A 14,137-nucleotide genomic window follows, 5' to 3' on the forward strand; every position below is an offset into this window, starting at 1 on the left:
AGTTTTCCTACTGGGAAACAGAACAGAATTCTTTCCCCCCAACACCTGTGATGCATCTTTGAACTTCCTCATCACCTTGACAGTCAAGGCTCTTCAGAGTGAGGCTGACAGTGCGGAGAACAGCAGGAGGGCTGCTGAAGACTCATAGACGCCAGTCTTCAGGAGCCAGAGACACCCATCTCGCTTGTTCTCAGACATGCTGACACGTGGTTTCTTCTCAGTCAGTCAGAAACCTCCCCAAGCATTTACCGTGTGACGGTTCCTGTGTTAGGTCCTGGGAAACAAGGATGAACAGGACACAGTCTCTCTCCAGGGGTTTGCAGTCAAGATGGAGTGATAGCCAAGAACTCACACTATTATAATTATGTGATAAATGCCGACATCCCTGTATCATAGGTGTTCTGTGAGCTGATAGAGGAGGGGTTGTCTGAATTAAGTAACTGAAGTTGGCTTGTTGTAGAAGATGATTTTAATTGTGATGACAGCTTATAAAGGGAGATACATCAGCTCAATGGTGGCTGCAAGGGCAAATTAAGCAATGCAGTATAGCAGAAAGGAAGAAATTAATCAGGACTCGTGAAGAAATTGCACATATTATCCAGTGGGAATACAAGAATACATATTCATGGGATGTAAGTTGAAATCTCCAAGAATAACTTTCTTTGTACAAAATTCCAATCATACTTGGGCCCTCTCAGTTTGGGAGATGTAACTAATTGCATAACACTTACTGAATACTTATTTTCCTAAAAGTGACACATGCATGTCAGTATTGCTTTCTGATTTCAATCTCTAAGTCAAAAATTCTCAAGGAACAGTGCAGAATGGGAATTAAACATCATAAAGAGAGAGGAAACTCAATGCCGAACATCTCGAGTATCGAATATAATTCAGGAAAATTGGAAGAGTGTGAAGTCAATGTTAGAGAAATTTTTAAAGCTACTTAGGTACTATTATGGCCTGAGGTATAATGAAGTTTTTTGAATAAAAATCCTGCTGGACCAATTTAAAAAGGCTATTTTCTAGAGTAGGTTGAATGTTGTTCCCTGATTGGGAACATTAGTGACCGGTGGCTTGTGGCTGCTGTTCCTACAGCCACTGTCTTGGATGGTAGAAACGGGGACAAAATAAATGCATGGGAGAGACTGTGCTGTCTCCCCCCTCCCCCCCTTTTTTTTAAAGTTTTTTTTTTTTGATATGGACCATTTTTAAAGTCTTTATTAAATATGTTACAATATTGCTTCTGGCTTTTTTTTTTTTTCCTTTTTTTTTTTTTTTTTTTTTAAGTTTTTGGCTGAGAGGCATGTGGGATCTTAGCTCCCCGACCAGGGATCGAACCCACACCCCCTGCGTTGGAAGGCGAAGTCTTAACCACTGGACTGCTAGGGAAGTCCCCGTGCTGTCTCCCCTTGATGCTCTGTTTTTCTCTAGTCATCATCTTGTATTTTATTCAAAAATATAAAGTTAACTGATCCCCACCCAGAACTCTTTATTCACAGTTTTGTTACCTTGAAATTAATTTTCACTTCACACATGTAATTTCATTTCCTCCTGATTTAAATGTCAAACATAACCTCCTTATTTAAATCACAAGTCCTACTGTTTCAGGAAGGCTATGCCAAGTAATTGTCATTTCCTTTGGCAGAAAAACCATGTTTCCTGTTTTATTTTTTTATATTTCTAGGACCTAGCCCAACGGTATTGCTCAGTGAAGCTTACTGTGATGATCCCTATTAGCTCTGCATTGCTGTATTAGAAACAAAACAAGAATGTATCCTGCCTTGATGTTAATGAGTTTTCCGAGCCTTTCTAATTACTTAGGGATACGATTATGTTGTCATGTTAAGTATTTAGAAAGCAAAATATAAAAGTATATTCTGAAATGGGGCTGGACTTATGAAATAAGGTTTTGTATTTAGTTTTAAGGGACTTAAGGTCTAATTGAGAAATCTGGATATAAAAAGATCTGTACTATGTGTCTAAAGAGCTCAGTGCACATGTGCCGTAGGGTTGAGAGGAAGTAGGGCTATTGACTATTGGATGTTATGAAGCAGTAGAAGTTGATCTGTTCTTTAAAGGAAATATAGGACTTATGCTAGTGATGTTCCGGAAAGATAGTCTTTCTAGGAAGAGAACGTTTGAAGGGAAGACGCTCCATACAAATTTGTGTGATTTGCTGAGAAATAATGAGTCAATGATTTGAAACTGAGTGTATTGGAAGATAACACTGGAGAGATGGTTAGAAAGCACTTTATGAATGGCCTCTGAGACTTCATTCAGTAAATAATAGAGAAATTGTTGAAGGTTTTCGAGAAATATCATTGTATGATTTTAAAAAATAACTATCATTCCTCTACTTGGACTCCCAGTCTAACTTATGGTGGATATTCTTAATCTTGTCCCCTCTGGAAACACGTATGGCTAAAGCATATTATTCTTAATAAAGTGCCATCTGCTTCTCCGCGCCTTTTCTATAATGGGCCTTTTTCCATTTACATACATTCTTTATTCTTAGCCCTGTGGCCCTTGGCATTTTCTTTCACTGTGCTTTTTCTTATGCAAATAGTAATTGTATGTTTGTTTATTTGATTAAGCAAGTGTTTTGTTGTTGTTGTTGCCTGTTTGTTTTTAAAGATCTGCTATCTCCTAGGCACCATTCTTGGTTCTAGGCAAACTCTCTGTAAAGGGTCAGATAGTTAAAATTTGGGGCACTGTGGGCCACCGAGTTTCTGTCGCAAGTATTCAGTTCTGTCATTGTAGCGTGAAAGCAGCCATAGGCGTGGATAACCCAACAAGCCTGGCTGTATTCCAAAAAAGCTTCATTTGCAAAAACACGCGGCAGGTCAAATATCGGCTCATGGCCCGTAACTTGCCAGCCCTGCTCCAGAGAATCAGACAAATAAAAAACGCCTGCCATCATGGAGTTTACATTCTATTATTTTTCATATCTAAAATTCCTTCTCCTCTGTTTCCTATTCATACTGTTTTGGGGGCCAGGATCCAGAATTTGATTTCCACCTACTTGGTTGATGAGAAAGCCTCTTTATTGTAACCGTATATTATTTCCCCTCATTGCACCCTACTAATTCTAGCAAATTCCCAGGAGGAAGGGAAATAGAAAAAAATCAACCGCACTTAACATCCTCCAATTAGTAATAGGCACTCACGGATTTCTTCTTTCCAATATCTGATTGTCAACCGTGAGACCTGAGGAAAAATCTAAAGTCTTTAATTAGGAAAACAGTCCTTGGTCAGAAGGAGTGTGTGTGTGTTTGGGTCTACGTGGTTTTTTTTTTTTTTTTTTTTTTTTGCGGTAAACGGGCCTCTCACTGTTGTGGCCTCTCCCGCTGCGGAGCACAGGCTCCGGACGCGCAGGCCCAGCGGCCATGGCTCACGGGCCCAGCCGCTCCGCGGCACGTGGGATCTTCCCGGACCGGGGCACGAACCCGTGTCCCCTGCATCGGCAGGCGGACTCTCAACCACTGCGCCACCAGGGAAGCCCTGGGTCTGCGTGTTTTAAGCTTTCAGCTGCTGCCTCATGCTGCCAAATACCTTACTTATTAATTGCTCTCAACTTTCTTTTTACAGATGTGCCATCGTTTGATTTGTCTGATTAATTTTGAGTTGTATCCCAAATGATTTTCTTCAGCCATTTACCTTCAGTTTGATAGAGTTATCAGGTGAAGGGTCAATACCACACCTTTTGACTGCCATATTGTTTCTTTTCATGACTTTTTTCCTGGACTTATTTTCTTACTTGTATTACTATCCATAAATTCTGCCACGTAAAGCTAAAAAATGTCACATCCCTAAAAGAATATTTTAAATGTTTAGGTTTTGGAGTTGAAATAACAGTGACCCTGATGGAAAATATAATTCCTGTGATCAGATTAATATAGAAAAGGAGTGAAATATAATTGTTTGTTTTCGGTATTGTGGATGCACGTATTGAATAATTTTCCTCTCAAACAAAAACTGAAGTGTTTATAAAGTTTTTAACTATTCTGTACACAAGAGTAGTTAGCAAACATCTTTGGAAGGTCTAAACTCCTCTACTTAATTATTCAGTGAAAATCTGTGAACTTGGCTACTCTGATTAATATTTACCTGGGTTATAAATAATGTTAGTTATAACTCTTAGCTCATCTAACCTTTATTTTATTATCTTTGGCTCTATAACACATCAAAAACAGACAGTTCATCTTTTCCCAGAATTTCCAGGTAGCTGTGCCGTCTTCCCTCTTTGCGGCAGTCAGCGACAGCCTGGACCACACGCTGAGTCTTCATGTTATTGGCAGAGGGGTTGTTAGGAATCACCCATGTTTTGAGGCCAGAGATGCCTGCGTCAGAATCTGGCTCTGTCTTTTTAGTAAGTGTGGTCCGGGCAAGTTAGCTTCACTTAGCCTCGGTCTTCACGTCTGAGGGCTGGGACACTCCTCTGACTTTGGTTAAAATATGAAAATACATGTACTTATAAAATACATGTAACATACTTTTAGTGAGGTACTTGGCAGTGACAGCTAAGAAGAATGCTATTTCACCTTCCACTTATGTTCCTGTGATGTGCCGTTAAAATTTCCTCCAAGTGCTGGGAGTTCTGGTTGTCTAGGCAAGTGCTGCTGAGTCTTTGTAACAGTGGAAAACGATCTCTTCTGTCATGAATGTGAGATGAGAATTTACTCTTTTATCATAAATCTGAGAATCCCGGTACACACTTCTTTAGTTAGTTGGGTGTATTTGTTAATAAAGAATTACAGCCAATTTGAATTTCATGGAAACAACTCAGGTGTTAAGAAGAGATTTATCCAAGGCTTGTATACTGTATTTCAGTTCACTGTAGAGTTTTAAAGTTGACTATTCATTTTTAAAAGAATACATATGCTCCTGAACTCTGTGTACTTGATTTTAATTTCAGTATTTTCCATGAAACACAATTTAACTTTACCGAATCTGTAGCCTTTCGTCTGTAAGTCTTAGGTTGTGCCTTCTCAGTTGCAGACTTGCTTTGTTCTAATAAAGGGACATGCTAAATGCATTTGTTTTAGAGAGGAAAGTTGTATTTTACATTTAGATAAATCTTGCTTCTTTAAATGTGGTAGTAAGATGCCTATCATTTCTGCCCTCATCTAAAGGAATTCTCTACTTTTACTTTACCATTTGGGGGTCTACTTTATCTCATCCCCTAAAGATTAAAAAACAAAAAATCAAGATGTTATATTAAGTTGGCATTCTGGCTGTGGTTCTGAGGGATCGAATGTAGGTCATTGCCAGCCCCCTGTTTAGTGCTCAGTGAGGTGAAAGGGTCTTGCTGATGCGAGCCCTTTCTGCCCAGGCCTTCTCTGCCTTCACTGTATTGGTGGTGTTTATACCATGTCAGATTTTGTTAAGATGAATTATGATCATTTCCATACAGCTGGGTGGCAGTTGTGGGAGTTTACATTATCAAAGCAAAACTCAGACTTGCTCAGCCAATTTAGATGTCAATAAAACATTTGTTACTTATTTTCAGTTTTATCATTGGCTGTAATTTATACTTAGAATTGAAAATGTTAACATGTGTGACTGAGTTCGTTTTAATTAAGTGTATAATTAGGCTAATGAACCTTGTAAAAATGTAGTGGTGCAATCCTTAATATAATCTAAGCAGTTAAATTTCTAATTATGCATCCAAAATCATGTACAGAGATGCCGCCTTTCAACGGCTTGCTCTCTGGGGCTGTATTCTTCTTCTTTGCCCGCTTTGGGGGTTAAGAAACATGGTACAAAAGCCATGATGAAAGACTTCAAAGAAACGTGTGTATTTACCTATTTTTTTCTTTTAGGAAAATTATTCAGAAGTGGGATTTGTTCATAGTGGACGTAGTATTTTTTTCCCTAAATTTTTGAAAAGGTAGAAGGACCAGGGAAGAGGAGTAGACTTGGGGCTGTTTCCGATTTACCAGAAGAAATCCACTCGTTCAGAAAGCATCTTGCCAAGTCGGGTTTACGTTAGATTCATGCAGGAGGTGAAGAGGTCTGTCCCCTGTACCCCTGAGCCCCTGTAGCCATGGCTTCACAGAGCCGCCCTCCCTGCTGTGTTAATAATACACCTGCTCGTCCTCCTGTGCCGGCCAGCACAGCCAGGCCGGTGCTTCTGCCCCTGGACTGTGCCGCACAAGCAGGGCTTCCACCCCTCCCCCAACTCCTCTTCTCCTGCTCCCCTTCTCTTCTATTTTTTGCAAAGTGGTTTCTTCTTCTGATGGAGAGTGGTTGCCCTAGTAAGGAATTCTGGTACTAACTGCCGAGAAGAAAATCCATCGTCTCCTCCCGGTAGAGCGACACGCCAAAATGCTCTGAGCTTTACGACCTTCAATTATTTTCTCTAATAAGAGTGTTATGGGAACCCCAACACCATCGGTACTCATTTCTTTATTCCTTTAGAAGGAATTCTAGTTGCTGGTTGAATTTGCAAAATAGATCCCTAAAATTTGTTTCTACTTGTGCTATGCGAGTCGCCTTTCCCGGGGCGGTGGCAGGTGTGGAGATGTAACTGCTGGCACACACACATTTTTCAGGAAGATGAAAGTCTCTGTGATTACTTCCCGTTGATTTCCCTTCAGAGGGCCCTCTTCATTCTCAGGCTGGCTGTTACGTTATCAGTTCAATTTTCCTGTAAAGTTTTTTTGATAGTTCGTGCCCATTCCTTTTGTAATCACTTTCACCTAGTGAAGCAAATGAGATAATTTTGCAGATTGTACCATTTTCCTTTGAAATTAACCCATTCTTCTGGAGAGAGTGGTTCTAATAGTGTGGTCAAGTACTTAGAAATCAGCAGGCTACTAAGGTCTCCTTAATTCAGTCTGTCCCGTTGCTTCCTTGATCACTTGCTGCGTCTGTCAGGGTGACATTCTTCCCCTTCTGCCCCTCTGCCCGCCCCCCAGCCCACCCCCATCAGCTCCCGAGCCTCTAGTGATGAGAGAGAGGATTCGGAGGTTTTTGCAATGACTTTTACAATGTTGGATTCTAAAACCTCATTTAATAAACGTCTGGGGCTTCCCTGGAGGCGCAGTGGTTGAGAGTCTGCCTGCCGTTGCAGGGGACACGGGTTCGTGCCCCGGTCCGGGAAGATCCCACGTGCCGCGGAGCGGCTGGGCCCGTGAGCCATGGCTGCTGAGCCTGTGCTCCGCGAGGGGAGAGCCCACAGCAGTGGGAGGCCCGTGTACCGCAAAAATAAATAAATAAATAAACAAACAAATAAATAAACGTCTGCAATATTTCATGTAAATGCAATAGCATATTTGTTTATGATTTGTAACATGTTTACTGCATGTTAGGATTACTCATGCATTTGGCCATACATGAGGGCTTGTATAGAAAGACAAGTCATTCAGTGAATGAAGCATGTCAGGCCTTTTTACTGTGGATTATTATTATTATTATTATTATTTTAACATCTTTATTGGAGTATAATTGCTTTACCATGGTGTGTTAGTTTCTGCTTTACAACAAAGTGAATCAGTTACACATATACATATGTTCCCATATCTCTTCCCTCTTGCGTCTCCCTCCCTCCCACCCTCCCTATCCCACCCCTCTAGGTGGTCACAAAGCACCGAGCTGATCTCCCTGTGCTATGTGGCTGCTTCCCGATAGCTATCTATTTTACATTTGGTAGTGTATATACGTCCATGCCACTCTCTCACTTCGTCCCAGCTTACCCTTCCCCCTCCCCATCTCCTCAAGGCCATGCTCTAGTAGGTCTGTGTTTTATTCCTGTCCTACCCCTAGGTACTGTGGATTATTATTGTAAAATGATTCCCATGGGGGAAAAAAAGTAGATTTAAGAAAAGGAAAATGATTACCTAGATGAATATAAATCTATAGACCTATTCATCTGAAAAATATTAATGCCACTTATTAAATTACAGATTTCCAAGTTATATTATTTAAACTGTCATAGATACTGAAAGGTTCCATTGGAGATACATTTATAAATTTGAACAAGTGACTGGTACTAGTTACCTGCTAAGTAATTTCCATTAAACATAGTCTCTCTCTCTCTCTATTTCTCTAAAAATATTCTGTAGACTATTTTGGAATACACAGAATATTTCAGAATACATAAAGGCATTTTAATAATTTTCAGTCACTTTAGATCACAGAAATGTTGTAACCATATTGAGAAATCACTCACGATCTCACCAATTAAAAACTAATTAATTAACTGGAGTGACTCTTGTTGGGCATATTTTTACTCAGGGGCTGAATACGTGAACTTGAAAGAAGCCCTGTTGGTCTGCAGAGGCAGATTTTAGCAGCAGGTGTGGTACCAAAGCTGTGGCTCTGTTAAGACTGCCCACGGGCGGCCAAGTCATCTCTGCCTTCCCCTGTGCTCTCAGGTGGCTGCTGGGATGGCGAAGTGGCCCAGTGTCGTCTTCTGGTTCCACTATTACCAACCACTGTGATTGAATTTGATTTCTCTAATTATTCTGTCCCATTCAACAGAGTCATCGGTATATCTTAATGATGGGATGCTTTTGATAGAACACTTTGCTCAGTCGCCCATAGAGACAAACAAACAGTAGGGAGGCTTGGGGAGATAGACTGTGGGCTTGGTGACACTTTAGCGGTCACTTAATTATTGGTGTGGCACATTAAGAGATCACTTCCTGCCAAGTAGGAGCTCAGACAGTTAAGTTGCTCATGCTGCTGTGTCAGTGTACTTTTTCTTATCTTTGAGCTGAGAGAATTTTTATATTTAGTTATCAGTAGTTCCAATATACGGTGGCAAGTAACTAAATGACCTACGTCATATTTTTTTCATTGGGCACCAAGCTTCTTAGACTCTTACACTAGTAGGTGCTAATCTCCAAATAGTAACATGACAAAAGGCAATTTAAATGTTATCTCCTCTTACTCTTGTAGGTAGGTATGCTTAACCATAGTAAAACACCATGTGTCTTTATTATATTTAATAATAAAGATTAGAATGAAGTTAGGCAGTGACTCAGTAAATGTTTATGAAAGAAAGAAGGTTAAACTGCAAAATAACAAGCAAAAAAAAAAAAGGACCTTTGCTTTAATTCAATTCATTTCAGCTCAGTCCTATATTTGGAATAAGTGACACCGTCATGAAAAAAAGGATCCGAATCTGGATGTTATTTCACTTATTCTATTTTGCAAAAAGCTTATTAGAAATAGGAGACTTGTTTGCTTCAGCTAAACTCAAGCACCCATTCATTCAGTTGTCATTTGTCAAGACCTTACTACAAGCTAAGTGCTGGAGCGTGTATTGCTGAGTCCCACCTTCCCCGCCTTCCAGGAGCTGACAGTGCAACAGTAGAGATAAGGTGTGTGTACAAGTAACAGTAGCAGGGGAGCGAGATCAACAACAGCAATTACTGCAAAGGTTTAAAAGAAGAAGGACACTATCTATTGGAGTATCTTTCTACTGGAAAGCATATACAGGGTACTGCAAATTGTACTCCATTGGAAAATACAGATAGGCGATTGGAAATGATGGTGTCTTCAACTTTAATTTATTCAGGATTCTAAATGCTGGTTTCTTTTTAAAAATTTTTTTTGGCCGTATTGTGCGGCATGTGGGATCTTAGTTCCCTGACCAGGGGTTGAACCCGAACCTTCTGCATTGGAATTCTGCACAGAGTCTTAACCGCTGGACCGCCAGGGAAGTCCCCTAAATGCTAGTTTCTGTATGGGTATTTTTTTTGGTCTCTAAATATTAGGATTATGAAAGAAAATGCAAGCTTGGGACAAGCCAAAAATAAAGTTCATAAAAATTTTAACATGCTCGTAATACAGAGTACATGCTAACCGCCAATTAAGTCAGAGCATCAGAGAACTAGGTGGAGATTCCTATTTCGTGTCAAGCTGTGTTCATATATAGTGTTTGTTATTTGTCCCAGGGTATAAAGAATGTCCGTCCTGTCAGTCAAGGAGTTAGTGCTCTAGACCAAGTACATTTGTAATAATTTTTTTTTTCTCCATCTTGGTCTCTAAAAGTTCATTTGGGCTTTTCTTTTGACTTGAAATTTGAGTACACGTGGAGGGGTGAATGGTGACTGGCATTATTGGAACTTGTCGCTCGCTTTCTGTTTTCTTCCGATGGGAATAATGGCAACAACTTACTTACTTTTTGGGAGACCTAAGAAGTTTTGAAATTCAGAACACGAGGCATTACCAAATTCAGATGCCAAGACTGGAAACTCTTCTATTTTTGGAATCTTCCCAATTTTCCATCTCGTGTACAGGTTAACCTTTCCTTGGTACCTTTCCTTTCATGGAAAGGTGGGGCTGCCATCAGCACTGTAGCAGCTGGCTTAAAACGGAAAACTGCCAGAGCTGTTTACAGTCCATGCTCAGCCATGCTGCCCACGGCCACGGCCATGAGCCGTCAGGCCAGCGCTGCCGGGAGCATTTTTAAGCATAGCGAGAAGTGTACGATTCGTTTCAGAAGCATAACACTGACACGCCAGAAACAATTGCTCATATTTATTGAAAAGATCCCTTTCTACACACCATTTATACTGTTGTGATTTCTGTGTTGGTGTTATTTTTAAATGTCTGAATAGCAATTTAATGCACCCCTTTATTAGGCAGTCTTTGTAAGTATAATCCCGCCATTAAAGCAGTAGGGCACTGTGCACGGTGGAAATATTACATGTGTAATGATTTGCATTCTTAATGTTCCAGAACCCTGGGGTTATTAGTAAAACGATTGGAGAAAGGTGGTAAAGCTGAACAAGAAAACCTTTTTCATGAGAATGATTGCATTGTCAGGATTAATGATGGCGACCTCCGAAATAGAAGATTTGAACAGTAAGTGTGTGCTGCCTCATTGCTGCTCTTTTCCTGCATCAGGCGTGACCGAGTGCGGGCGATTGGGGTACCTCAGTCCATATGTCTGTGGTCTCTGCCTTCATGCTGGAGAGGAGTATTTTCTGCCATTATCTAGCTTTAAAAAATTTCATCAAGCTCCAGGTAATGACTATCATTAGACTGTTTCCAAATGCCCTCTGACTGACGCCGCACTTCTTAAAATATTATGGGCCCGATTTAGGCTTTACGGTTTGGCCACTTCCTCGCCTTTTGGAAAATTCATCAGGTTGCTAGTTTTTCTTATACTTTTAACTCACACGTCCAACTTTGTCACATATAATGTGACAAATCGGAAGACAAAGCTCCTTGGACCTGCAGTGTCCGCTCAGATTTTCCTCATCCTGACTCAAGCCCTTCCTCTATTAAAAAGATAAGAATTGTCCAGTTCCTATAAAACAAGGCAAAAATGAGCAGAAATCATAAGGACTTGGTTAAAGACCTGACTAGGGATCCAGATAAGATGGAGTAGCTTCTTGGGCTGGTCTTGGAATAGCACTGTGACCAACAGCTCTTAACATTTTGAGTTATTGAAGCTGCGTTGGCATTCCTAAGATTCATGCGTGCCCAAACTTGGATTAATTTTTCTGATAAATAATGGATTGTCACTTTCTAAAGTTTTCTAAGTATACCTATTTCTTTAACAACTCGACTGGTCTCCTTGTAAGGAAGTACTTTATGATTTTTACAAGTCGTACTGGATAATGTTGTGGAGAGAAGTCATATTTAATTTCTCTTAATATTGAAATGATAATACCTGTTGTGCTTAAAACTACAGTATGATTGAATGATTTACAGTGGAGGGTATTTTGTGGAGGGCATACCAAAATACTGGTATTTTGCCTGCAGTTGTACATAACTCTGTCATTTTTATCTAGAGAGTGGGAAATTTGTATCCGGAGACACAGCCCTGCTGCGATCAGAGCAAACCCGATTGAAAAATGGGTTATGAGGATTTTGTTTTCAGTTTCGACAGAGTGTGTCCGTCCTTGTTGCTTGATGAGTATACTTAATTCAGCTCATAACATCTTCGAGGCTGCCAGTCTTCGTTTGCTAACTTCCCATTCTTTCTCAAACCCAGAGCACAACATATGTTTCGCCAAGCCATGCGGACATCCATCATCTGGTTCCACGTGGTTCCCGCGGCAAACAAAGAGCAGTACGAACAACTGTCCCAAAGCGAGAGGAACAATTACTATTCGAGCCGCTTCAGCCCCGACAGCCAGCGTGTGGATCACAGGAGTGTGAACAGTGCAGGGCCGCAGGCTCTGCCGAGGATGCCCCGGCCGAACCCCCTGCCCGAGCACGCGGACCCTCACCCCCGACTCCTACCTCAGAGCGCACAGCCCTCGGGAAAGCCGCCCGCGGCTCCGGGCCCAGCCGTACACCACGTGTTCAGTCCCAGCAGTGGTTACAACACCAAAAAAGTAGGCAAGAAGCTTAACATCCAGCTTAAGAAAGGTATGACCTGTCTTCCTGTTTTTCATGACATCTATTTTCAAAATCAACCAACTAACCCAAAGCATCCTAAGTCTTACCTCATTATTAAGAACTGATACATCTTTTGAAAGAAGCATTTACAGTTGTATATTTTTTTATGCTTTTCAGATTCACTTTGCTGTATAAAAATTAACACGTAGAAGATCACAGGGTAGGCCTTAAACGTTACGTTTCTATGAAAAGAGTAGCAGCTACGACTGCCGTAAAATTTTTGACAAGGAAGGAAACGGGTTTCAGGATGTTACCATCAAACCCAAAGCAACAGGGAGGCTCTGACTGTTTTGAGTGTCCCGCTTGATGTCCACATACAACCCCCCTCGAGGACGTTAGAAGTCCTTCCTCCAGTTCAGCCCGTCCTTTGGTGACGGGAAGGGATTGACTCCTTTGAAGCTATTGTTGGTTCCAGGTGAAATGCTGAGAAGCAAGGCCACCGGCCCCTTGTCTCCTGCTCTTCCAGAATATCGCATTCTTTCCTGCTCTTCCAGAGTATCGTATTCTTTCCTTCCTCAAGGTGACAAGGGGAATCGGAATGGGCCTTGCTAATATAATACTTTATTACCTATGCCTTACATCAGTGTGTTTATCTAAGGATCCCCCGCCCTTAGACAGAGCGTCGTGTGTACAGAAGGTGTTCATTTCTGTGCTGGCCTCCCTGCCGACTCCGATCAGGCTCCTGGCTTGACTTTCTCGTTCCCAGTCACCGTCCCCTCCAGGCACTGAGATACACTTTTGCCATTAATCATCCCTTTTAGCTGAGCATTTTTATATATTTTTACATCATGTCCTTCAAATTGGTGTCATTATAAAGAATATTTCTCCTTTTATGAGCTCAACCAACTCCTACAGTTAGTTGCAAATGAAACCAAGAGAGGCTGAGTGATTTCCTCAAGTCACGTGGCCACCAGCAGCAGATCCTTCCTGGAACCTTTCCTGTGTCCTGACCTTGAGACCGTTCTCCTTTCCATTCGGGGTAGAGTTTACACCTCCGTAAACTCTGAGATTCCTATTTCCTTTCTAAATCATACTCTTTCATTTTACTTTATGTGAACCACAAATGCCTTCTTTCTGGTTACTGGCTTTTTAAGCTCCAAATACTTGGTTGACCTGATCAGGAATTGACAACCTCACTCCACTTTTGGAACCCCTTACAAATAATCACATCAGCTTAAACCCCTTTTAGCCCTGTTAATGCATAAGTGAGAGGGATATCGGATTCTCTTTCTTCCTTTTTCTATACTCAAATGAAAGGACCTGGTTTTTAAGCAAAAGCATATCAAGACGCACAAAGAGAGTTATAAAACATAAAATTCTGCTTGGGATCTTTCCAAAAAGGAAGACTATTTTCCATTGTCATAAAGATTTTCGTTCATAAATATCTTTGCCTTTTTACTCTGATATAGGCATATTCATTGTTTAATTACAGTTTTCCATACAATTATTATATGTTAACACCTTATGATATAATATGAACTTTTAAAATGAAGTGAAATTTTATTTGCCGTTAAAAGAATCACTCTTGGGCTTCCCTGGTGGCGCAGTGGTTGAGAATCCGCCTGCCAATGCAGGGGACACGGGTTCGTGCCCCGGTCCGGGAAGATCCCACATGCCGCGGAGCGGCTGGGCCCGTGAGCCATGGCCGCTGCGCCTGCGCGTCCGGAGCCTGTGCTCCGCAACGGGAGAGGCCACAGCAGTGAGAGGCCCGCGTACCGCAAAAAAAAAAAAAAAGAATCACTCTTTTGAATACAGAAATCAATAGTTTTAT

At 41.1% G+C, this 14,137-nt stretch overlaps 1 protein-coding gene across 49 annotated transcripts in view; it reads left to right on the forward strand.

Moving 5' to 3' along the window:
* The window catches only part of PARD3 (par-3 family cell polarity regulator), a 704,173-nt gene that overhangs the window by 355,978 nt on the left and 334,058 nt on the right, over positions 1–14,137 (forward strand). For all 49 annotated transcript variants that reach the window (XM_067030330.1, XM_067030326.1, XM_067030325.1 and 46 more), the window contains 2 exons: positions 10,693–10,818; positions 11,957–12,336. In XM_067030330.1, the coding sequence (XP_066886431.1) occupies positions 10,693–10,818; positions 11,957–12,336 (506 nt within the window). The remainder of the gene's footprint in view (positions 1–10,692; positions 10,819–11,956; positions 12,337–14,137) is intronic.

Source organism: Kogia breviceps, chromosome 3, assembly GCF_026419965.1.
Source record: "Kogia breviceps isolate mKogBre1 chromosome 3, mKogBre1 haplotype 1, whole genome shotgun sequence".
Classification (NCBI taxonomy): Eukaryota; Metazoa; Chordata; class Mammalia; order Artiodactyla; family Physeteridae; genus Kogia; species Kogia breviceps.